The following is a 25,976-nucleotide window of genomic DNA, read 5'->3' as shown; positions in this document are numbered from 1 at the left end:
ATTTCCAATATATATAGAGTGCTCCTACAACTCAACAAAAGGAAGACAAAGAACCCAATTAAAAAATGGGCAGAGGAACTAAATAAACACCTCTCCAAACAGGACATACAAATGGCCAAGAGACATATGAAGAAATGCTCAACATCACTAATCATCAGAGAGATGCAAATTAAAACAACAATGAGGTATCACCTCACACCTGTCAGAATGGCCGCCATCAACAAATCATCAAACAACAAGTGTTGGCGACGGTGTGGAGAAAAGGGGACTCTAATACACTGCTGGTGGGAATGCAGACTGGTGCAGACACTATGGAAAACAATATGGTGTTACCTCAAAAAATTAAAAATTGAACTTCCATTTGACCCAGTAATCCCACTTCTAGGAATATACCCTAAGAAGCCTGAAACACCAATCAGGAAGAATATATGTACCCCCATGTTCGTAGCAGCACTATTTACAATAGCTAAGATCTGGAAACAGCCCAAGTGTCCATCAGTAGACGAATGGATAAAAAAGCAGTGGTACATATACACAATGGAGTACTATGCAGCGGTAAGAAAGAAAGATCTCTTATCCTTTGAGACGACATGGAGGGACCTGGAAAGTATTATCCTAAGTGAAATAAGCCAAGCAGAAAAAGACAAATACCACATGATCTCACTTATATACGGAATATAATGAACATAATAGTCTGAGGAATACGGTAGACCCAGAAACATGGAAGTAGGGCACAGACTGACATCTCTCAGAAGAGGGGGTGGGAAGAGATAAACCACAGAACTGATATGCATGTATGCATGACCAATGGACATGGACAACTAAGCCAGGGATGAGGCGGGGGTGGGGTGGGGAGGGGGGTGCCAATGGGGTAAAAAAGGTGAAATATCTGTAACAAAAAAATTAATTAATTAATTAAAATTTAAAAAAGGACTTTTTAAAAAACCATAATCACAATGCCATTGTCACATGTTACAAAACTAATTATTTAATATTAACTAATTCTCAGTCCATATTCAAATTTCGCAAAGGAATGATGATAATATTTAGCAATGAATTTAAGCTGGCTAAGGAGAGAAGAAATAAGAAAAGTGGTGGGTTATGGACAATGGAAAGGTAGTTAGATCAACAGAGTGGGAAAATAACTGAAGTTAGGAGCCCATAGGGAGTTAGCTGAAAGGGGACAGGGGTTGTTCCTCTTTCATCTGCCCATTGCTCAGTCACAACAGTCTTCTTTTTCAGTTTGTTATATGAGACAAAATCCTTCCAATCTAGGATGTTATAAGATTCTGGGAGATCTCTTTTCCACAATCTCATCCACTTTAGCTCCAGCACCTGCCACTCTCAGGAGACTCTGCAAACTAAATTAGGACCTCCTTTTATACCTTTCTCCTTTGGAGCACTTATGATTTCAGAACAATAGAAAAAAAGTGTTTATTTGATGTCTAAGTCCACTAAGAACTACGTCTCCTTTGTTCACTACTGTCATTGCAAGCCCTTAGGGCTGAGGCAGTACGACACACTCAATAACAAAGGAGGAAGAAAGTATTCAATAATGCCAAATGCCAGACTTCTAAAGCCACCTGTAATACGGTTTCTAAATAGTATTCTAAATTATTTACTCTCAGGTGAGGGTCGCCAATTCATCCCTTCTAAAAAGATATAATTTAGGAAGGTCATTTAAGTTAATTACTTGAAGACTAAATTGAGCTTTTCATCCCTGCTTCATTTGGAGAGACAGCACCCTAAAATCTCCCTTATCAGCCCCCAAAGGCTCTTGCATAAAGGAAACGATTAATTAAAGTTCAATCCTAAACACCAGAGCCCTCCGGTGGTAGTTTACCACGTCCTAAAATGGCCAAAAAGGGGTGGGCCCCGCGAACACCCGCTACGAGCGGGTCCCGTGGGCATGCGCAGGAGGATACCTGCAGAAGGGGATCTTAACAGCACCAGAACGGAAGTTCCTGAGCCTTCAAAGCCGCGGGGAAGTAACTCGGCAACGGACCAAGATGGCGGCGCCCAGCGAGGGAAAAGCGTTTGCTTCGGGGATTGAAAAGAATTGGGGTGCGGTTGTTCGATCCCCAGAAGGGACTCCCCAGAAAATCCGACAGCTTATAGATGAGGGGATTGCCCCGGAAGAAGGAGGCACTGAAGCGTGAGTTCGCGAGTCCACCCTGGTCCAGTGCCAGCTGATTGGAAAGGGTTTGGGAGACTCAGGCCTGGGGGGATCCCCTGGCTGGGCGACTCCGGCGGTGAGGAGGGCTTCGTTCCGGGATAAGCTCAATCGGCTTTATCTCCTCGGGGTGTACTGAATTCCGCACCAACCGGCGGAATTTTGCTATAAGTCAGGTTTGGGGGAGGATAAAAGAAGACCGCTGACTCTGCGCACCTGACTTCTCTTAATTGGGCTTCTTAACCTTTTTGGTGCTGTAGACACTTTTGGCAGGCTGGTAAAACTTATAAAACCCTTCTCAGAATGTTTTTAAACGTATCAAGTAAATCACATAGGATTAAGAAGAAAACCAATTACGTTGGAATACAGTTATCAAAGTAGTAGGAAAAAGTGATGCAGTAACATGCTTCGTTATTAAAGTGTTAAATAATATCTAGCCATAGTGCCCGGCCGGTGTGGCTCGGTGGTTACAGCGTCAGCCTGCGGACTAAAGAGTCCGGGGTTCCATTCTGGTCAAGGGCGCATACCTTGGTTGAGGTTCCTCCCAGGCCCTGGTTCGGGTCATGCCGCTGACAACCAGTCGATGTATCTCTCCCTCTCACATCGATGTTTCTTTCTCTCTCCCTCTCTCTCCCTCTCTCTCCCTCCTTCTCCCCCCTTCTCCCTCCCTCTTCCTCTCTCTCCTTCCCCTCCTCCCTCCCACTCTATCTGAAGATAAATGGAAAAATATCCTCGCGTGAGGATTAAAAAATATATATTTTGCTTTAGCAACTACTCCCTCTACCCCTTCCTAGGCACTGTTGCACTGTTGAAATACCTTTCACTGAAAATAAGATAATTGTTTTTTACTCCCTGAATTTTTCATGAAATTGCCTACAGATCTTTACTTTGATTTGACTTTTCAAATTAGTACGGTTTTGGGAGAAGTGAGTTTCAAGGGTTGATCCAGGTAGGAATGTCAAGATTGTTTTTTTCTACTGTTAAAATAATTAAATTTTAAGGTGGTTCAAATTGTATAATGTGCAGAAGCCCAGAATCTTATTTTGTGTTTACTAAAGGTATGCAAAATATTACTGGGGAACAGTGAGTGAGCTAGAGGAACAGTTTACCAGTGTAGGGTTAGTGGAGCACTGTGGAGGTAGAAATTGCTTGAAACCTAGGTATGACCAAATGGTAGAGACCGAAGAATTTGGATTCTATTTAGTAAGTACAGTACCATCGTCCAGGATCCTCTTTGGATACCAAAATCCTCAGGTACCCAAGTTCTTTATGTAAAATGACATAATGTTTGCATATAACTTATGCACATCCTCCTTTATACTTTAAATCATTTCTAGATTACTATAATACCTAATACAATGTAAATAGTTGTTATACTGAGTTATTTAGGCAATAACAAAAAAGCCTGTACTTGTTCAGTATAGATGCAACCATTATAGGTCTAACTACATAGTTCACGTCAGCAAAAACATAACTCCCTCCTCCCCATATTTTCTGTCTGTAGTTGATTGATCTAAAGATGTGGAACCTGCAGATATAGAGGGCCGACTATATTGTGAAACCATTGAAATGTTAAGCAGAGGAATTACATGACTGAAATTATTTTTAGGAAGGTTAAAATCCAGGGTGGTATGATTGATGATGTGAAGTGCAGAGAAGCTAGATAAAAAATGTTTAAGCAAAATGATGCTGTGATGACATGAGAGGATTACCAACAGTTCTGCCATTTTATTTTAGGAAGGAGACATCTGCCACATTCCAGTCAGTTAATGGATCACCTCAAACAGAACAACCTCCATTGGAATCTACAAGCAAAGAAGCCTTCTTTAGCAGAGTGGAAACATTTTCCATATCCTTTTTTAGTTCATGTGAGTAGCACTTTCTGCTTGCTGCTGGAATTGTTATTACCTCAGGAATAACACTACTTACTCTGATGTTTTAAATGTAAGAATTATACTTGGTAAGAAACTGTATAGGAAAATTAGCATCATAAAATATTATCCCTAAAAGGAACATTTTAGAAGATAAAACCTTTTCCTTCTACGGAAGAAAAAACTAAGAGGCTGAGAGGAAAAGGAACAATAATTAATTTTGTATATAATGTGTTTTCACATATATTTTCACATCTGATCTTCACCTTCAACCTATGAAAATAGGTATTATTATTATTACTATATTCGTTTTACAGAAGAGGAAGCAGTTCAGGTAGGTTATAGGACTTGCGAAAGGTCAACCTGCTAGCAAGTGGCAGAGGCAGGATTATAGCATAAGGCTCTTGGCGATCAAACCTAATGTGTTTGTTTTGTTTTGTTTTTTGAGACTATTATACTTTTTGTCTCGTTCTAGATTTTCCTCTGTATATTAGTTATCTATTGTTACATAACAAATTACCCTAAAACTCAGTGGCTTAGAACAACAAACACTTACTGTCTTACAGTTTCTATGGATCAGGAATCCAGGCATGGCTTAGCCGAGTCCTCTGACTCAGGGTCTCTCACAGACTGCAGTGAAGGTATAGGCTGGGGCTGCAGTCATCTTAGGGCTCGACTAGGAAAGGATCCATTTCAGATCTAATGTGGTTATTGACAGGATTCATTTCCTTGTTGCTGTTGGCTGGAGATTTCCCTGTTTTTTGTTTATTTCTAGAAAGAGGGGAAGGGAGAGGGAGAGAGAGACAGAAACATCGATGAGAGAGAACATCGATTGGCCGCCTCCTACATGCCCCTCACAGGGGATCAGGCCCACAACCTGGGCATGTGCCCTGACCGGGAAATGAACCAGCGACCTCTTGATGCGTGGGTCGACACTCAACCACTGAGCCACACTGGCTGGGCTTCCCTGTGTTTCTTGCTACATGGGCCTTTCCATGGACAGTTCACAGCATGGCAGCTGGCTTCCATCAGAGAGAGAGAGAAAGAGAGTGTGACTTTTTGTAACCTAATCTCAGAAGTGAGCCTGGCCGGTGTGGCTCAGTGGTTGAGCATTGACCCATGCACCAAGAGGTCGCTGGTTCGATTGCCAATCAGGGCACATGCCCAGGTTGTGGGCCCAATCCCCAGTGGGGGGCATGCAGGAGGTGGCCAATTGATGTTCTCTCTCATCAATGTTTCTATCTCTCCTCCCCCTTCCTCTCTAAAATCAATAAAGAAAAAAAAATTTTTTTAATAAAAATTAAAATTTTATTTTTTTATTTTAGAGAGGAATGGATTGAGAGAGAGCGAGAGAAACATCAATTTGTTGTTCCACTTGTTTATATATTCATTGGTTGATTCTTGTATGTGCCCTGACCCGAGATGGAACGTGCAACCTTAGCACATCAGGACGATGCTGCAGCTGACTGAGCCTACTTGGCTAGGGCCTGATTTTTGTTTTGGTTTGTTTCTTGATCCTCACCCAAGAATATTTTTCCATTGATTTTTAGAGAGAGTGGAGGGAGGGAGGAAGAGAGAGAGAAATAAACATCAATGTGAGAGAGACACATCAATTCGTTGTCTCCCCCATGACCCCGACTGGGGCTGGGGATCGAACATGCAACCCAGGTATGTGCCCTTGACCGGAATGGAACCCGAGACCCTTCCGTCTCCATGCAACGCTCTAATCTTTGAGCCAACCCAGCCAGGGCTATAGCCTGATTTTAATATAGTGTTTGGAACCATTTCCTTTTATTCTCTTTTGTTCTCATTGGATATAAATTGATCACTACTTTGGATATGATAATTATTTATTTAACTTAAGCTAGTTAAGTGATTCTATTACTTTTATTCTAGATAATCCCAGCTCTTTAACATTTACATCTAAATTCTGTTTTCTAGCCTTTGGTCCTCTTTTTGCTGATACTGGAATGTTTTCAAATTCTCATATTCTTACCCTGGCCGGTTTAGCTCAGCAGTTAGAGCATTGGCCCTTTGACCAAAGAGGTGCAGGTGTGATTCTGGTCAAGGGCACGTACCTCTGTTGTAGTTCAATCCTGGCCCTGGTTGGGGTCTTGCGGGAGGCAGCCAGTTTATGTGTCTGTCTCACATCAATGTTTTTCTCTCTCTCTCCCTCACCCCCTACTCTATCTGAAGATAAAATAGAAAATATCCTCAGGTGAGGATTAAAGAAAAAATTCTCGTATTCCTTATAAAAATATAGAACTTTTCTACATCTTTCATGTTTTATCTGTTTTTCCCCCTGTGCTCTGTAAAATAAGGACTCTTTAGGTAAAATATAAAAAGCTGAGTGTTGAATATTAAAGATCAATAAGTGTTTTAGGACATTTTTCCAAGCACATACACACATTAGTACATAACAATCAAATCTGGGGCAAGGGGACCCTGGCTGTTGTGGCTCCATTGGTTGGAGTATCATGCCATGCACTGAGAGTGGGAGGGAGGGAAAGAGAGAGAGAGAAACATCGATGTGAGAGAGACACATTGATTTGTTGCCTCCTGCATGACTGACTGGGGCTTGAGATCTAACCTGCAACCCAGGTACGTGCCCTTGACCAGAATCAACCCAAGACCCTTCGGTCCACAGGTTGACACTCTAATCACTGAGCAAACCAGCCAGGGCAATATAGATGTTTTAAACAAATGAAATACATAGTGCTTCCTGGAGAAAAAGTTAATAACTTTTTCCCTCTGCTTATTACTTAAATGACTTTCATCATTATGTGAAGTATGTACCTATTCTTTTAAAATAGTTTTAAACCCTTGCCAGTTTGTTCAGTGGTTAGAGCGTCAGCCCGCGGACCGGAGAGGCCCGGGTTTGGTTCCCCCTAAGGGTACATACCTCAGTTGCAGTTTGTCCCTGGCACCAGTTGGGGTCGTGTGGGTGGCAACCACTCGATGTGTCTCTCTCACATCGATGTTTTTCTCTCTCTCGTCCTCCCTCCCTCCCGTTCTGTCTGAGGATAAATGCAAAATAAATAAAAATAAATAAATAATTTAAAAAAAATACAGTAAGCCCTGGCCAGGTAGCTCAGTTGGTTAGAGCCTCATCCTGATCCTCCCAAGGTTGCAGATTCAATCCCCAGTCAGGGCACATACAAGAATCAACCAATGAATACATAAATAAATGGAACAATAAATCAGTGTATCTCTCTCTCCCTCCCTCCCCCTCCCTGTCCCTCCCTCCCTCCTTCCCTCCTCTTTCTCTCTCTCCTCTCTCTCCCTCTCTCCCCCTCCCATCGTCCTCCTCCCTTCCCCCTCTCTTTTCCCCTTCCTCTCTCAAGTCAATAAAAATGTTACACAATAAAGATAAAAAACATTTTTAAAATTAATAATTGTTATAACAGTTTTTTACTGCTTTTTCCCTCAATGTGTTCATTTCTATATACATAAAAATGCATGAAAGCTGTAATTTCTGACTTACTCATTTTAATGTACTTGCAGTGTTGTTTTTCTTAACATGAATACTCTTTGAAGTGGGCAGGTAAGCCCCCCGAGCTGTCTCCACTTGTCTGTGCCAAATACGGCTGGGTCACAGTTGAATGTGATATGCTCAAGTGCTCCAGCTGTCAAGCTTTTCTCTGTGCCAGTTTACAACCAGCTTTTGATTTTGACAGATGTAAGTATAAAGTACAAACTACATTTTTCTCCATATTCAGAGGTAGACTACTGCTTTTTCTGAAAAGACCAGTCACTTGTGTGATCAAAGAATGTGCACTACTATATATAACAAGGTGAATTTGTGTTATTCTTCACTCTAATTATGAGCTTCAGTGATTACTTAAAAAAAAAACTAAACTGCTTTAGAGTGAACTTGACTTTCTGTATTCTGAGATACTTACAGTAGTATGTTTACTTTATGGTTCCAAAATTTTACTTAGGCATAGAGACACAGGACTTTTGTGAAGGTTCACTCTTTGGAATACCCTGCCTTATAAGATACATGATAACCTCTTTGTTGTTGATCTTAGGATCTTGATTTAGAACTTGTTTTGTAGAAAATAGTAAGATGATGCAGTTGCTAATATTTCATGTATTTAAAAATTTTTCTTAGTTATTTTTATGTTTAGTTGAGTCTATACTCTTAAGGCTTGGCCATTGGATTTGGAATCTTTAGAGTGTTTTTAAGGCTTGGTTACCTATGTGGGTTTCAGATAAGGAACGATGTGCCGAGCTGAAGAAAGCCTTGTGTACTGCCCATGAGAAGTTCTGTTTCTGGCCAGATAGCCCCTCTCCAGGTACTTATTTCCAAGATTTCCCATTTACCATCTCTTCTTGGTCATTGCATTTCTAATGTCTATTTATCTGTGAAAATCTAAGTGTTTGAAGTTATTGGTCTTTCTTTATATTTGTGCTTTTCAAGAACTGAGTGACTTACATTCATTCATTTATTGTTACTGCTTAACTTTATTAAATGGATTTGACATGCCAAAGACTTCCCCATGCATACATTATCCCAGGTAATCCTCACAGGGGCCCTGGGATGTAAATATTATTAACCCACTTTTTCTAGGTGAGGAAACTGAGTCGGAAGTCTTAAAATCAGCTAGTGAAGAGCCATACTAGAGTTTGATCTACTTTCAAACCTTCTGCTTTTCCTGCGATAGCAAGCAGCCCCATGTTCTACCTTGGCTTCCTTTGATGTACTAGCAGCACTAATGATAACAGTTAAACAGGGTTTGGTTGCTAAAGAAGACTCACAGAACTCCAAATAAGAGTGATGACAAATCTACAGTTTATAACAGTAAAACAGCACATTCTGACTACAGCATTGAAGTAAGGATACAGACCCAGAGACTGCCCTACAGTGGTCTGGGTCAACCAGGTGTAAGCACCTGTTCTTCCTGTATAATGGCCGTGGCAGGATACACTCTCAAATCAGGAACCACTGATGTGTGTGCAAAACACTAGAACAAGAGCCCAAAATGTAGTTTTTTGGGTTTTTTTATCCTCACCGGAGGACATTTTTCCATTTTTTGTTCAGATAGAGTGGGAGGGAGAGAGAGGAAGAGACAGAGAGAGAGAAACATCGACATGAAAGGGATACATCAAGTAGCTGCCTCCTGCATGGCCCTGGTTGGGGCGGGGACAAACTGCAACCGAGGTACGTGCCCTTAGTGGGAACTGAACCCGGGTCTCTTTGGACCGCAGGCCAACGCTCTAACCGCTGAGCCAAACTGACCAGGGCCAAAATGTAGTCTTAAGTGGGATTTTTTTTTAAATTTTTTTTTCTTTTTGATTTTAGAGAGAGAGGAAGGGAAAGGGAGAGAAAGAAACATTGATGAGAGAGAACATCAACTTGCTGCCTCCTGCATGCCCCCCACTGGGGATCAGGCCCACAACCTGGGCATGTGTCCTGACTGGGAATTGAACTGGTGACCTCTTGGTGTATGGGTCAGTGCTCAACCACTCAGCCACACCAGCTGGACTCAAGTGGAATTTTTAAAATATGTATTTTGCTGGTCATGTAACCAGGCTTAGATGCAGAGCCCTCTGGGGGGCTCACAACAACCAGGTGCAAACCTCTTTGGACCCATGGTTACAAAACAACACTAACAATCCATATGTTTCATCCTTAGCCAGAAATTAGTGCCATGTAGGTATATGTTTTATTTCAGTAGCACAGCTCAGGATCATTCCAGGGTCACTGATGCCCAGGAATATTCCACGAATGACCACTAAGAGAAAATGGATTGAAGGTGCCTATAGAGTGCCATCTACCAATAAATGAAGAGGTGATAGGAAAGGAATTAAATAATATTTTAAAAGTGAAAATGACAACACTTTGTAAAGTATATGATTGTCTCACCACTATGCTATACACATGAAACTAATACAAAATAATATGGAATGTAAACTGTAATTGAAAATTTAAATTTAAATTAAAAAACATTGAAATTCTGAGCACTGCCTGGTTTTTCTCAGTGGTTAGAGCCTTGGCCTTCAGACCAAAGAGTCACGGGTTTGATTCCTGGTCAAGGGTATGTACTTCAGTTGTGGGTTCGATCTCTGGCCCCAGTCAGGTTCATGTGGGAGGCAACCAATTGATGTGTCTCTCTCATATTGGTATCTATTCCCCCCCCCCCCGCTTCCTTCCTCCCTGCCTCTCTATATCAAAAAAAATTAATGGAAGAATATCCTTGGGTGAGGATTACAGTGATACCTCGGTTCTCGAACATAATTCGTTCCAGGAGGACGGTCGAGAACCGAATTGTTCGAGAACCGAAGCAATGAAACCAATAGGAAAGCGTGACTCCACAAAGCGTGACTCTCTCTCTGCACTCACACTGATGACGCAAGCAAGGCGCGCTGGGCTGAATGAACGCCATTCGGCTCATCTCGGAAGTTCGAGTTCCAAATATTTGTTCGGATTCCGAGACAAAAGTTTCTCGAATCTCCATTTGGTCGAAAACCGAGGCGTTTGAGAACCGAGGTAGCACTGTAAAATAAATAACATTGAAATTCTGAGATTGGAATGTCTTTCAATTTTTTTTTATCCTCACCCAAGGACATTTTTGCATTTATCTTCAGATTGAGCAAGAGGGAGAGAGAAAGAGAGAGAAACATCGATGTGAGAGAGACACATCGAGTGGTTGCCACCCACACAACTCCAACCGGGGCTGCGGACAAACTGCAACCAAGGTACGTGCCCTTAGTGGGAACCAAACCCAGACCTCTCTGGTCCACAGGCTGACACTCTAACTGCTGAGTCAAACTGGCCAGGGCTTTTAATTTTTTTAAATTGATTTCTTTTAGAGAGGAAGGGAGAGAGAAATAGAAATATTGATCTGAGAGAAACATCGATCAGCTGTCTCCTGCATGCCCCGCACCGGGGATTGAGCCTGAAACCCGGGCTCATGCCCTGACAGGGAATCAAACCAGGACCTCTCAGTCCATGGGAGACATTCAATCCACTGAGCCACACCAGCGGCTGAGATCCAAACTTTAAGTTATGGAGAAGACAATCTTGGAAGATGCCTCTGAAATTAGTAAATAAGTGATACTCTACACAGGGAAAGTCCCTCAGGCTGTTCTGACTACTGCATCATGGGAGGAAGGTTAACAGAAGGAAGTCACTGAAGCATACCAAGTGGATAGTGTAGGCTTCCCCTAGCTGGCTTTGGACTCTAAACATTCATTTTGTCTATAGTAGATTTAGGAGCACAGATGGTTATTTGTTTGTTTGTTTGTTTTTTTCTTTATCCTCACCCGAGGACATTTTTCCATTTTTTGTTCAGATAGAGCGGGAGGGAGAGAGAGAGAGAAACATCGATGTGAAGGGACACATCGAGTGGCTGCCACCCGCACGACCAACCAGGGCCGGGGACAAACTGCAACCAAGGTATGCGTCCTTAGCGGGAACCGAACCTGGGTCTCTCTGTACCGCAGGCCGATGCTCCAACCGCTGAGCCAAACTGGCCAGGGCTGGTTATTTGTATTAAATAAATATCTAAAAGAATTTTGCCCCTTGGAAATTGATACAATATAACCATGAATTTATTTTATTTTTTTTTATTTATTTATTTTTATCCTCACCCAAGGACATTTTTTCCATTTTTTGTTCAGGTAGAGTGGGAGGGAAAGAGTGGAAGAGAGAGAAACATCGACGTGAAAGGGACACATCGAGTGGTTGCCACCCGCACAACCAACCAGGGCCGGGGACAAACTGCAACCGAGGTACGTGCCCTTAGCAGGAACCAAACCTGGGTCTCTCTAGACCACAGACCGACGCTCCAACCACTGAGCCACCGGCCAGGGCTATTTTTTATTTTTTTATTCCTCACCCGAGGATACTTTTCTGTTTATCATCAGATAGAGCGGGAGGGAGGGAGGGAGGGAGAGAGAGAGACAGAGAGAAACATTGATGTGATAGAGCCACATTGACTGGTTGCCTCCTGTACAACCTGACCAAGGCTGGGGACAAACTGCAACTGAGATACGTGCCCTTGGCCGGAATCGAACCCACAACTCATTGGTCTGCAGGCCGACGCTCTACCACTGACCCAAACTGGCCAGGGCCCATGGTTTTATTTTAATGGTATCTTTATGAAATATGCTACATGAAAAGATCATATTATTGGGTTAAATTGTACTTAAAGTTTCCTAATTAGTGTGATTTGGGGAAATGCTCTTGAATGATAAAAGCTTCAAGTGCCTCACTGCAAAAAAAGAAGATGACTGTAAAAGAAGGATTTTCTGCCATTGGCCCAGCATAACTCAATCCTACGTGGATATGATGAATTCATGTGGGGCCAGTGCACTCAGGCCAAATTTTTAAGGGTCTGCCTAGAGCTCTGTTGGTGGTTCCCATCTCTGATTACTATTTCCTTCACTTTTTTTTTTAATCCTCACCTGAGAACACTTTTTGCATTCATAGAGTGAGAGGGAGAGAGCGAGGAAGAGAGAGAAACGTTGATGTGAGAGACACATCGAGTGGTCGCCTCCCACACAACCCCAACTGGGGCCAGGGACAAACTGCAACCAAGGTATATGCTCTTAGCGGAAATCGAACCCTTGTCTCTCCAGACCGCGAGCCAACACTCCAACCACTGAGCCAAACTGGCCAGGGCTCCCTTCACTTTCTTGATTCTGTTCATAACTTTAGCTACCACCTACTTACAAACCTCCAACTCCTATCCAGTTCCTCTTTTGAGCTTGGCTTGTATTTTCAACTGCCTTCTAAACTGAATTCTTCATCTGATACTTAACACTTGCTTCTCTTATCTTTTCTCCATCTTGGTAAATGGTACTGACCTCCTCCTCCAGTTGTCTTAGCCAGAAACCTGGAAGTCACCTTAGATGCCTTTCCCTATTATCACCACCTAGTCCCATCCATTCTCCCTCCTAAGTAGATCTCAAATAGGACCTTCCAATTATACTATCCCTGGGTTTGGTTCTTTAACATTCAAGAGACTTTTGTGTGGAGAAAGGAACACCCACAAGTATTTTTACTTTAATGCTTAAATTTATTAATTATATCTAATAAATACAATTTTGAAGGTAATATTTTTCTAACATTTATCCACAATTACTAAATTAAATTCCTTTAAAAATTTTTAAATCAGGCCAGCGGGTGTGGCTCAGTGGTTGAGCGTCAACCCATGCACCAAGAGGTCACTGGTTCGATTCCCAGTCAGGGCACATACCCAAGTTGTGGGCCAAATCCCCAGTGGGGGTCATGCAGGAGGCAACCAGTCGATGTTCTCTTTCATCGATGTTTCTGTCTCTCTCTTTCTCTCCCTTCCACTCTCAAAAAAAAAAAAAAATTCAATTAAAAAAATTGTTTTTAAATCACAGTTACTGGTTTACTAGGACTGATTGTTTTGAACATATTAAAAGCTAAATTAGACAAATATTCATACAGATTAATTGTAAAATGTGTATTTAAACTGATGTTAAAGCATTTGCATGATGAGTTTAAATTCTTCTTTCACCTTTGTAAGTTTTTTTTTTTTAATCCTCACCCAAGAATATTTTTCTATTTATCTTCAGATAGAGTGGGAGGGAGGGATAGAGGTGGGGAGAGAGAGAGAGAGAAACATTGATGTGAGAGGGGCACATCGAATGATTGCCTCCCACACAACCCCGACGAGGGCCGAGGACGAACCACAACATGAGGTACCTTGACTGGAATCAAACCCGAGACTCTTTGGTCCGAGGGCCAACGCTCTAACCACTGAGCAAAACCGCGCAGGGCTCATAAGTTTTTATTAGTACTTTCTTAGGTTTCTAGCAATCAGACCAGACTCAGAATTAGAAGAGGATGATCAGAAAGATGTTGGGACATGGTTTCTTCTTTCAAGTTACATCAAACTTAAGCCACTGGTCATTAAAACATGTTTCCTTTTTATTTTTAAACTTCACTTGGTTTTTAAAAACCCATACCTTTTTCATTGATTACTTTTCTGATAAACTGATGATGCATCATTTTAAATTGATGACATGTTTTGACATATTTGCTTACTTGCAACAACTTTAAATAATTTAATATTTTATAATATTAGAGATCAAAATGGATCTGGTTGCTATTGATATACTAAGTGGTGGACAAAAGTGCTACCATTACTACTTTTGGGTCCCTTTTAATAAAAAAACTGAAAAAGATACATTTTTTTAAACAGTCTTGTTGAGGTATAATGAACATAAAACTGCCCATGTTTAGGTATACACTTTGATAAGTTTTGACATGTTTGTACACTCTTGAAACTGCCACTACTAGAATTCTACTTAACATCATGAGTTTATATTCATTTTTCTAATTTAATGATGTATATTATTGTACCCTATTTTTTTTTAATGAGCTTTCATTGATTTAATATTAAGAGTTTTACAGTACTGATGCTCTTTTCTCCATCCTTATGTCACTGGTATCTTGTAGGAATTATTACTTTAAATCACCCTGGCCAGTTTGGTGCAGCCTCCCTTGCACCAAAAGGTCACCCATTAGATTCCTAGTCAGGACACATGCCTGGGTTGCGGGCTTGATCCTCAGTAGAGGGCATGCAGAAGGCAGCCAATCTGTTTCTCTCTCTCTTTCTCTCTAAAATCAATAAAAATATGTTTTAAAAAATGAATAATTGTTAATATCATCAACTATCTTATCAATTTTACATATCCCATTGTGGTTTTTTTTGTTTATTTTTTAATCCTTACCTGAAGATATGTTTTTATTGATTTGAGAGAGAGAAAGAGAAACATCGACTAATTGCCTCCTGTACACGCCTGACTGGGGATCGAATCTGAAACCTGGTATGTGCCTTGACCAGGAATCAAACCCACAATTTTTTTGGTGTATGGGGCAATGCTCTAACCAGTTGAGCCACCCTGTTGGGCCTCCCATTGTTTTATACTGTTTTTTTACAATTTGCACCTATATGATTCTTCAGTCTACTTTTTTCACAGATCGATTTGGGATGTTACCATTGGATGAGCCTGCTGTTCTTGTTAATGAATTCCTAGATCGTTTTCAAAGCCTTTGTCACTTGGACCTCCAGCTTCCTTCCCTGAGGCCAGAGGACTTAAAAACTATGGTGAGTTTTTCTTGGCTAGCCTTCAGTGGCCTCCAGTTGTCTCCAGCATTTGTATGTGAAGCATTTCTTTTTTTTGTTTTAAATAGGTTTTTATCGATTTTTTAGAGAGAGAGAGAGAGAGAAAACCTCAATGTGAGAGAGATACATCAATCAGCTGCCTCCCTACTGGGAATTGAGCCCAAAACCTGGGCATGTGCCTTGACCCGGAATTGAACTGGGACCACTCAGTCCATGGGACGATGTTCAATCCATTGAGCAACACCAGCCAGGCTGAAGGATTTCTTTTTTATTATTATTATTATTATTATTTTTATTTCTATTTTTTTAAATCTTTATTGTTGAATGTAGACTGTATTACAGATGTTCCACATTTTTTCCCCCATTGACTCCCTCCTCCCCACTCCCGCCTCCCTCCCGCCTTTTCCCACACTATTGTCTGTGTCCATTGGTTATGCATATAAGTTCTTTGGTTTATTTTTTCCCACCCCCCCAGCCCCTTTCCCTTTGAGGTTTGTCAGTTTAGCAACCAATTTGTACTTCTTAATCCCTTCACCTTTTTCACCCATTTCCCCAAACCCCCTCCCATCTGGCAACCAACAAAATGTTCTCTGTATCTATGAGAATGTTTCTGTTCTATCTGTTCATTTTGTTTCTAGATTCCATTGTTGATAGATATGTATTCATTGCCATTTTGTTTGTTCATATATTTTATCTTTTTCTTCAAAAAGACCCTCCATCATTTCATATAATAACGGTTTGGTGGTGATGAACTCCTTTAACTTTTTCTTGTCTGGGAAAGTCTTTATATGGCCATCGATTCTAAATGACAGCTTTGCAGGATAGAGTAATCTTGGTTGTAGGTTCTTGCTTTCCATCACTCTGAATATTTCTTGCCACTCCCTTCTGGCCTGCAAAGTTTCTTTTGAGAAATCAGCTGACAGCCTAATGGGAACTCCCTTGTAGGTAACTAGCTGCCTTTCTCTTGCTGCTTTTAAGATTGTCTCTTTGTCTTGAACCTTTTGCATTTTGATGATGATGTTCTTAGGGTTCATCTTGTTTGGGACCTCTTGGGGTTCATCTTGTTTGGGACTCTCTGTGCTTCCTGGACTTGTATGTCTGTTTCCTTCACCAAGTTAGGAAAGTTTTCTGCCATTATTGTTTCAAACAGGTTTTCGATTTCTTGTTCTCACTCTTCTCCTTCTGGCACCCCCAAGATGCGAATGTTGGCACGCTCGAGGTTGTCCCAGAGGCTCCTTACACTATCCTCATTTTTTTGGATTCTTTTTTCTTTTTGCTGTTCTGATTGGGCGTTTTTTGCTTCCTTATCGATGGTTTGCTCCTTGGATTTACGTACTCTATTATTGAAGCTGTGTAAATTATTCTTTATTTCAGTTAAAGCCTCCTTCGTTTCTAACTGTGCATCGATCATTTCTGACTGGTACTTTTTTATGCTCTTGAGGCCCTCACTGAGTTCATTGAGCATCCTTATAAGCAGTATTTTGAACTCAGCATCTGTTAGGTTGCTTATCTCCATTTCGCTTAGTTCTTTTCTTGGGGTTTTGTTCTGTTCTTTAATTTGGGACCTGGTTCTTTGTCTCCTCATTTTGGCTGCCTCCCTATGTTTGTTTCTGTGTATTACTTAACGAGCGGTATGGGGCTAGCTGAGACCAGATGCTGCTCGTTTGAAAAAATTTAGGAAAACCTGAAGCAGGGTCCAAGTCAGGCCAATCCTATGGTTAAGCAAGTGGCAACAGCTTGGGTGGGCCTGAAAGTTGGGTGGGGCAGGGCGGGGCCTCAAGGAGTCAGCAGGGCGGGGCTACCAGTGTGAGCCAAGTTGCTGGAGTCCCAGATATGGCGGCTGTCTGCCGCCCCCGGGAAGGGCTCACCAAAGGAACAAAGGCCTCTGACTGCACGTTTGTCCCGGAGAAAGACCCCTCTCCAGCCCTCGCTCCAGTGCCAAACAGCTCAGTTCTTCCCTGTATGTCTCTGGTGCCCCTCGAGCTGCCTCCCCTCCGAGCTTAGAGGGAGAGAGTCCAATAAGTCCGTGCGCGGGCCCTTTAAGGAGCTGCCTGGGGCTCCAGCCGCATCAGCCTCCCTGAGCCTCAGTTCCCGCTGGTTTTTCCAGCCAGAAGTTATGGGGATTCTCTTCCTGGCACTGGAACCCTGAGCGGGGCACCTGGTGTGGGACGGGGACCCCTCAGTCTTCAGGAAGGACCTTCCCAGCCTAGGTGTCCTCCTGATTTTTATCCGCCACACGTGGGTGTGGGACCAGCCCGTCGCGCCGCCACCCCTCCACCCCTCCTACCAGTCTCGATGCAGCTTCGTTAATTCCGTAGTTGTAGGACTTCCATTCAGCTTGATTTCAGGCGGTTTTGAATGGTGGTTGTTCTGTAGTTTTGTTGTAACTTGGATGTGGTTGTGGGAGGACGCGATACTGCGTTTACCTACGCCGCCATCCCGACCGGAAGTCCCTGAAGCATTTCTTTTAATGATAAGAGTATGCAGATTGTTATGAAGAGACCCACTGGTTTGTCTCTCAACTGACCTTTTTCAGTTTCCATCAGAAAGGTGATTATTGAGAGTTTAAATAAATGGGTTCCATTTAAACTTTTAGGTATGATTTTTTAAATGGCATAAATTCAATTTTATCTTGATTTGTTACTTAAACCGTTTAACAGAAGATACTGAAATGTTACTTAATATGGTTTATTGAATACCATTTCCCAATGAAAGTGCTAGAGAAGTTATAAACTCCCTTCTCTCTTGTGAATAGAAATTTTGAAATGTTCTGGCCAGACTGTGTTTATTGTTTCATATCATCACCTGGTGGGTATTTTGAAGACAAGCTTTACTGTAGCAAATAGAAGCTATTATTTTGCTTCTTCTAGTTGAGAGGCAGTTACAGATTTTATTTATTTATGTTTTATTTCTCACTGTTAATCCTCACTAGAGGATATTTATTGACTTTTTTTAGAGAGAGTGGCAGGGAGGGAGAGAGAAGCGGGGATGGGGGAACATCGAAGTGAGAGAGACACATTCATTGGTTGCCTGTCACATGACCCTGACTGGGGCTGGGGATCGAACCTGCAACCCAGGTATGTGCCCTTGACTGGGAATTGAACCCCTTACCCTTTAGTCCGAGGGCTGACATTCTTACTGCTGAGTCAAACCAGCCAGGGTGAGGCAGTTATGGATTTTAGCATCAAATTATTAACCTCTGGTGCCTATTATAAATTTCACCCCATCCCTAGCCAAGGCAGTTTTATTTTTAATCCTCACCTAAGGATATGTGGTTTTTAGTTTTTGTACTTTGAGAAAGAAACATCAATTGGTTGCCTCCCGTATACACCCCAACTGGGGATCAAACCTGCAATCTAGGTATGTGCCCTGACTGGAAATTGAACCCATGACCTTTTGTTGTATGGCACAGTGTTCTAACCAACTGAGCCACCTCGTCAGGGCCTAAGGCAATTTTTTTTCACCCAGTCATATCATAGTTCTTTAAAGACTATTCTGTCAAAAGGTAAATTCAGTGCTTGGCCAAGATATAAATAGTAACCTTTTTTTATTATTTGGGTTTGAAGTTTACAGGTTTCAGAGAAAATCTGCGGTTGGTAAATTGAAAACAAATTGATACTAAGAAAAAAGTTGGTTGTTCCAGGAAAATTTCCACCTTTCTCCATCAGCAGATAGAGGGCAATTCAGACAGCTTCTGTGTGCTACTGTATCCCTCTCATAGAAGGACATCTTCTCTAATAAAGAGAACTGTCTTTGTGTTTGTCATTTCTGTCATGATTTTGCCTTGAGTCATCTTGGCAAATCACTTTGTATAATTTTCTTTTCGTGGTGGTTGGAACTTGAAGCTTTTTACCTTGGTTCCTTTGTAGTGCTTTACAGAAGACAAGATCAGTCTTCTCCTGCACCTGCTTGAAGATGAACTTGACCACCGAACTGATGAGAGAAAAACTGCCACCAAATTAGGCTCAGACATTCAAGTCCACGTCACTGCCTGTATTCTCTCTGTGTGTGGCTGGGCAGCATGTAGGTTAGTCTGCGAATCTGGCTGGGGACATGAACTGTGATGATGTTATACACCCATATACACTAGTCACTAATAGTATTTGGAGATCACATGGTGTTTCCTGTAAGGAAAACAGACAGAGAGAAACCAAAGGGGTGGAGGGAGGGAGGGACAGGAAGAATCAGTAATGAAACCAGAATTAGAACTCAGAAATTTCTGAACATACCTCAGCTATGTTTCTTTCACTGTCACTTCCCAGATGGCGATTTGAGTTCCTAGAAACAGTGAAGCTCCTCTCTACTTTCAGAAAGGAAGAAAATTCAGTTCAGTTGATAAAAACTACCATAGGAAGCACCAGCTGGAGTCTTCTAGGCCCCCATTTTGGTGTTTCCATTCCAGCTGCTCAATTTGGCATAGACTCCCTTGGAGATAGGAGACTCTCAGAACCAATCTTGATTTACTTTAATATGCTTTGTTTGATAGATGAAGGAATAATTTTCATTTAAAAGGAAAAGGTTTTAAGAGGGACTGGGAAATTTATAAAACATGACTTTTAAAAGACTTGCCATAGGAGAGCACACCAAGAGCCCTAGATATCTCTGTGGGAAATAAGTGAGAGATGATGAAGTTGCGGTCCTGAGATCAGAGGACTGGGTCCCTGAGAGGACATGGTTCTGTCACTGGACTGTTCCAGAGATTTGTTTGATGAGATAAAGCATACTCAAAAATCATAACACTTAGTCCCTTGGAAATATTACCCTTTGAGAAAACTCATTCTCTCTTCTGTTCTTACCTAGTTCTTCCTTGGAACCCATGCAACTCTCCCTGATAACATGTTCACATTGTATGAGGAAGGTGGGGCTCTGGGGCTTCCAGCAGATTGAGTCGTCCATGACCGACCTGGATACATCCTTTGTCCTGACCAGTTCCCCCATCTCAGGCCCTGAAGGGCGGCCAGAGCGCTTCCTTTTGGTGCCTGAGTCTCCTCGGAGGATGATGACTCGGAGCCAGGATGCCACGTATTCTCCAAGCTCAGAGCAGGTATAGACTTTTTTTTTGTACGTGCCCCTAGCGGGAACTGAACCCGGGACTCTGATCTGCAGGCCGACGCTCCAGCTGCTGAGCCAAACCGGCCAGGGCATCAGAGCAGGTATAGACTTAATTGGCTTGTTTGGGGTGGATATATTATCATTATTATTATTATTATTTTAATTATCACCCAAGAATCTTTTTCCAATTGTTAGAGATTGGAAGGAAGGGAGGGGGCAGGGGAGAGAGAGAGACAGAGAGAGAAAGAAACATCAGTGTGAGAGAGACATATTGATTGGCTGACTCCTATACGCTTCCCAACCAGGGCCAGGATTGAACCTGTAACCCAGGTACATGCCCTTGACCAGGAATTGAACCCACAACCCTTCAGTGCCTGGGCCGATTCTCTAACCACTGAGCAATGCCAGCCAGGGCTGCGATAGACTTTTTTTTTAATCCTCACCCAAGGACATTTTTGCATTTATCTTCAGATAGAGCGAGAGGGAGAGAGGGAGGACGAGAGAGAGAGAGAAATATCTATGTGAGAGAGACACAGTGACTGACTGCCACCCACACGACCTCATCCGGGACCAGGGACAAACTGCAACCGAGGTACATGCCCTTAGCGGGAACCGAACCTGGGACTCTCTGTTCCCCGGGCCGATGCTCTAACCACTGAGCAAAACCGGCCAGGGCTGGGGTAGGCTTTTTATTTTTTATTTATTTATATATTTTTTATCCTCACCCAAGGACACTTTCCCATTTTTTTTTTTTCAGATAGAGTGGGAGGGGGAGAGAGAGAGAGAGAGAGAAACATCAACATGAAAGGGACACATTGAGTGGTTGCCACACACATGACTCAACCAGGGCCAGGGACAAACCTCAACTGAGGAGCGTGCCCTTAGTGGGAATCAAACCTGGGTCTCTCTGGACCGCAGGTCAATGCTCCAACCGCCAAGCCAAACCAGCTAGGGCGGGGTAGACTTTTTAAAAACGGCATTCTTTGTCCTGGCCAGGTAGCTCAACTGGTTAGAACTTCATTCCAATTCACCAAGGTTGTGGGTTCAATCCCTGGTCACAGCACATACAAGAATCAACCAGTGCATCAGTAAAAAACAATAAATCGATTTTTCTCTGTCTCTCTCTCTTCTCTCTAAAATCAATAACTAAAATTTTAAAAATTAAAACAGCATTCTTGCCATAAGTGTTGTTGTCAAAAAGTTGGGTGTTAGCCTGGCCTGTGTGGCTCCATGGTTGAGCACTGACCCAAGCACCAAGAGGTCACCAGTTCGATTCCTGGTCAGGGCACATGCGCAGATTGTGGACCGAATCCCCAGTGGGGAGCATGCAGGAAGCGGCCAGTCGATGTTCTCTCTCATCAATGTTTCTATCTCTCCCCCTCCATTCCATTCTCTCTAGAAATCAATAAAGAAAAAAAATTTTTTTTAAATGGTGTTAACTTAAGAGACACTTCTAACCATATTGATCTGGATACCACATAGTGGTTTTATTCACCAGTTGCAGTGGAAAAGCTAAATTCATTATTTTGTATAGAAATCTAATATTCTTTGAGGGTTTAATTATGTGGACAGTTCAGAAACTAAATTCTTACAGTTTAAATGCTAACTTTTACATGCTTCTAGAACTATTTCTCCTGACCATAGTCAATAACATTTATGTACTTCCATTTTCATCTCCCCTTCCTTCAGACTGAAAAGAGCCCAGGTCCCATCTTCTCCCGAACTCGGAGCTGGGACTCTTCCAGTCCTGTTGACCATCCTGAGCCAGAGGCCGCTAGCCCCACCACTAGAACCCGCCCGGTGACCCGGAGCATGGGAACAGGAGACACCTCTGGCCTGGAAGTGCCCTCTAGTCCACTCCGGAGAGCCAAACGAGCTCGCCTCTGCTCGTCCAGCAGCTCGGTGAGTCCACCTGCACTTGCAGAAGTCACAGAGCACGAGGAGCGTGCCACGCCCTCACCACACAGCACGAAGAAGCAGGTGTGAGCCTGTCCCTGGTCCTGTAGCTACAGGTAGACCATGTGAATAAGTTTAAAGATGGAACAATTAGGTGACCAAAGGGGGAAAAAATGTAAGGGTTTGTCATTTGCGTCTTTGGGATGGATTCTGGAGAGGTAATAAATATGTCAGGCACAGGACAGCAATCAGATGGGGAACAGACCTAACAACTAACAGCAGTGCCTCTGAATTTACAGCGTCTACTCTTCATTAACAGTTTCTCTCCTCCTCCACAGGACACGTCCTCACGAAGCCTCTTTGATCCCACCTCTCAGCACAGAGACTGGTGCCCTTGGGTAAAGATCACACTTGGCAAAGAAGCCAGGGAGAATGGTGGAACTGAGGTAGATGCCAGCACCCTGGCAGAACCAGGCTGGAAGGCAGTGCTGAACATCCTCTTGGCCCACAAACAGTCTAACCAGCCAGCTGAAGCTGACTCCTTGGTGAGATGAGTCGTTGCCCTGATTGTGTGAGGCACTTGCTGTTTATGGGATAAGAAGCAGAGCCCAGTTCTATAATTAGCTCTGCCTGCCCTCAGCTTTCATAAGTCAAGTTAGATGCAGTCTGGTGTCATCCTGGAGAACAGACATGGAACTGGTTCCATCTTTCTGCAGTTTAGTGTATGGCATTCCATCAGATTCTGAGAAATTTTTGTCTTCTCAAGGAAAATGTCTCAAAGGTGAAAAGGAGCAGAAAAATAGAAATAGATGAAGAGGCAGCTGCTCTGGCCTCATGTTGCAGAACAGCTGCCTTTTCCATTAGTTGCTGTCACTTGCATTTGGAGTCTGGCCAGTTAACTTAGCTGCCTGGAGCACTGTGCTCTGACACCAAGACTATGGTTTCATCCCTCACAGAGGGCAGGTTGCTTTGCTCTGTGACACGGCCCCAGACTTGTGCACTGAACCTCAGCTAGCCGTCACAGGCTGCTGGTCACAAGTGTGGGGAGGTGCCAGTCCATCATGACAGCTGAAAACACAGGTCAAGTGTTTGCTCTGTGTAAGGGCTGGAAGTGATAAGAGGTGGGCATAAAGGAACCATGAAAACTGGTTTCTCTTTCCTTTGCTGGCTCATTCCCTGAATTGCCTTGTAGCCTGCCTGATATAAATATAATCATTTCTACCCTGGCCAGTTTTGCTCAGCGGTTAGAGCGTCGGCCTGCGGTCCAGAGAGACCCGGGTTCAGTTCCCACTAAGGGCACCTCGGTTGCGGTTTGTCTCTGGCACTGGTTGGGTCGTGCGGGTGGCAACCACTCGATGTATCCCTTTCAGGTCGATGTCTCTCTCTCTCTCCCTCCTACTTTATCTGAACAAAATATGAAAAAATGTCCTCGGGTGAGGATTAAAATATATATATATAAAAATAATTTCTGACCTCTATTCCTTCCAAAGACAAAATAATACTTTACAGCAGATGTTTACAAGAAGCATTCCCAGATTCATGATTTTGTAGGATCACAGGAGTCCACTGAATACTATAGTGATGCCAAAAGCCCAAAAATGTACATTCATACCCTTAGTAAATATACAAGTGAAGGTTTTCCAAGTTTTTTGCAGAAAAAAAAATCTGCATTTTTCTAATTTAAAAACTTGAAAATATATGAAGCTCTCTGAAGACAGATGTTTGACCTACCTCTCAAATTGGAGAAATTAGATCTATCTTTGCACATAAATTCTGTCTTCCTAGAGCTTCATGAAATAGTGTTTTGACAGAGTTTGTAACTTCCTCTCTCTGTCATACTAACAAGAAATCCCACAGGACTTTTTTTTGGTAGTGGGAAAAGTTGGCCTCATAATTGGCCCTGGGTTCCAGGACTTTTGAAATCCTCCTTGGCAGCTTGTCTTTTATTCTCCCCACAGCTGCTATGACTGGGAAATACAAAGCTTAATGAGGCTGTGGTAGGCAACTTGATGTTAGAAAAAAGTTTATACTATTTGTCAACTTAAGTTTATTTCAACTTTGTCACTTTATTAACTAAATTGCCCTGGTAAGGACTCAAAGTTCTAGTAAGAACTCAAAGTTTTCTCTCCTGGGACTTTATTTTATTGAGACACTCTTCCACAAAGAGGATAAGAAAACAGTGAAAATGTCATTATATCAGAAACCAGAGGTAACTTTGTGAATTATCTTGCTAGATATTGTTTGTGACTCTCAAAGGCAGAGAGAACCAAGTGTTTCAAATCACTGAGAACTTTTTATCTTTTAGAGAATTGTTTTGTCTCCCTGTAACACCATTCGCAGAATCTCAGATCACTTCATAGGCATGATGATCAAGTGGCAATGAGATTCTTCCTATTATTAGCTCTGCTGGCTAAAATATGAAGCTGAGAAGGCCAAGGTCATAGTTTAAACTCTTCAGGGTAATTTAACTTTGTTGTATTCCTTGGCCTTGGATTATACTATTAACCCCAGCTAGGTATCATGTAAATGTGAACCCTTGTTCACAGGAAATAATGAACTAGACCAGTTCAGCATTACGGATGAGAAACCCAGTGCAAAATGTGTGCTGCATGGGTGGGTCAGAGCGTCATCCTCACAGAAAGATTAGGACAAATACAGACACTTGGTGGGAAGACATGAGCTGTCTTTTGGAGGCTTACAGTGTGTTGGGGGGGAAAAGGAGAAACATCTATAACAAAAATAAATTAATAAAAATAAATAAATAAATAAATAAATAAATAGAGGCTTACGGTGTGTTAGCAAGACCCTAACAGAACACAAGCTTCTTGATTTTTAGTCTGGCTTTAGGTGTGTGTTATGTATAGCACTATATAAAGTTAACTTGCTTTACTCCATCCTGGACATATCTAGATTGTTGTGGGAGAAATGTACAGACCAAACCTTAAAGCTGTTATGTATCCTTCGTCTCTATGAAAGAATTTAACTTCTAATAATGAGTTTTTCTACCTACAGAGTCTGTCTGAGAAATCAAGGAAGGTATTCCGAATATTCCGGCAGTGGGAATCTTTATGCTCATCCTGAAGATATTCCAGCCCTTCCTGGAGAGAAGTACAATGAGTGGCTCTGCAAAATAAAGTCAGAGTCTCCTTTTGATCAGCTGATGCTAAGTTTTTCTCGTTCTGGTTTAACCAAAAGGAGCTCCTGCCCTTTCAAAGGCACTGAGTGTCACCGTCTGTATCTGACTGAGGGGCAGCCCGTTTCCATGCAAGGAGGTGGACCTGGTGAGGCACAGCATGCCTGGTTCTGTTAAAGGAGCATGGGGTTATGAAACTAGGCAGAGGACCAAGTACTTGAGCACTTTTAGTGTCTAGTGTGGGGCAGTGTTTTAAGGACTCTTATATCCCAGGAATATGACTATGTGTTAATAAAATTTTTGTTAAAGTTTTTATGCTGGAGAACTGTTTTCCTCCTTGCCTTCTGGGCTGATAAAAAGAAAGCAAAGACTGAGAAAACTGCAGGGGAGCAGCAAACAAAGTCAAAATTCTAGTTTTCAGATTGGCTGTAAAGCCTAAAATTTATTTGTGATTCTAGTCAAAGAAGTTATTCCTAATCCAGAGCCAAGATGATGATCGTTATGTCATCAGGAAAATTTCATGGTATGTTAAATGAGTAGTAAGCTGATCATTTTCTTTCTTCACTTTGATAATAACAGAATAAGAGACAGTAACAAGGGGAGGAAGGCCCTTCAGAAGAGACCCTTCTTCATGTGCCCTCTAATGCGTAGCTCCCAGAGTGGGGCTCCCAAGGCTCTCACTGTTGGTGAGGAGTATCCGTCACCACAGTGAAGACTGACCTGCCCCATCTGAATAAGACTGC

The 25,976-nt window shown here is 42.4% G+C and overlaps 1 protein-coding gene across 2 annotated transcripts; it reads left to right on the top strand.

Annotated features, from left to right (window-relative positions):
* The first annotated feature begins 2,007 nt into the window (after positions 1–2,007).
* Positions 2,008–25,976, top strand: ZC3HC1 (zinc finger C3HC-type containing 1). 2 transcript variants are annotated; one of them, XR_004957333.1, is made up of 11 exons: positions 2,010–2,155; positions 3,911–4,022; positions 7,573–7,723; positions 8,259–8,342; positions 15,007–15,134; positions 19,022–19,179; positions 19,953–20,196; positions 21,894–22,106; positions 22,439–22,645; positions 25,113–25,381; positions 25,813–25,976. XR_004957333.1 is itself a non-coding variant. In XM_036246640.1 (10 exons), the coding sequence occupies exons 1-10, from the start codon at positions 2,010–2,012 to the stop codon at positions 25,179–25,181; spliced, it is 1,512 nt and encodes a 503-aa protein (XP_036102533.1). In that variant the 5' UTR covers positions 2,008–2,009; the 3' UTR covers positions 25,182–25,546. The 2 variants fall into 2 exon arrangements, 1 of the variants encoding a protein (XP_036102533.1); XM_036246640.1 differs by lacking the exon at positions 25,813–25,976 and having other exon boundaries at positions 2,008–2,155; positions 25,113–25,546.

The sequence above is a fragment of the Molossus molossus genome, unplaced genomic scaffold (genome assembly GCF_014108415.1).
Source record: "Molossus molossus isolate mMolMol1 unplaced genomic scaffold, mMolMol1.p scaffold_m16_p_7, whole genome shotgun sequence".
Lineage (NCBI taxonomy): Eukaryota > Metazoa > Chordata > Mammalia > Chiroptera > Molossidae > Molossus > Molossus molossus.
This window is presented reverse-complemented; position numbering and strand designations above follow the sequence as displayed.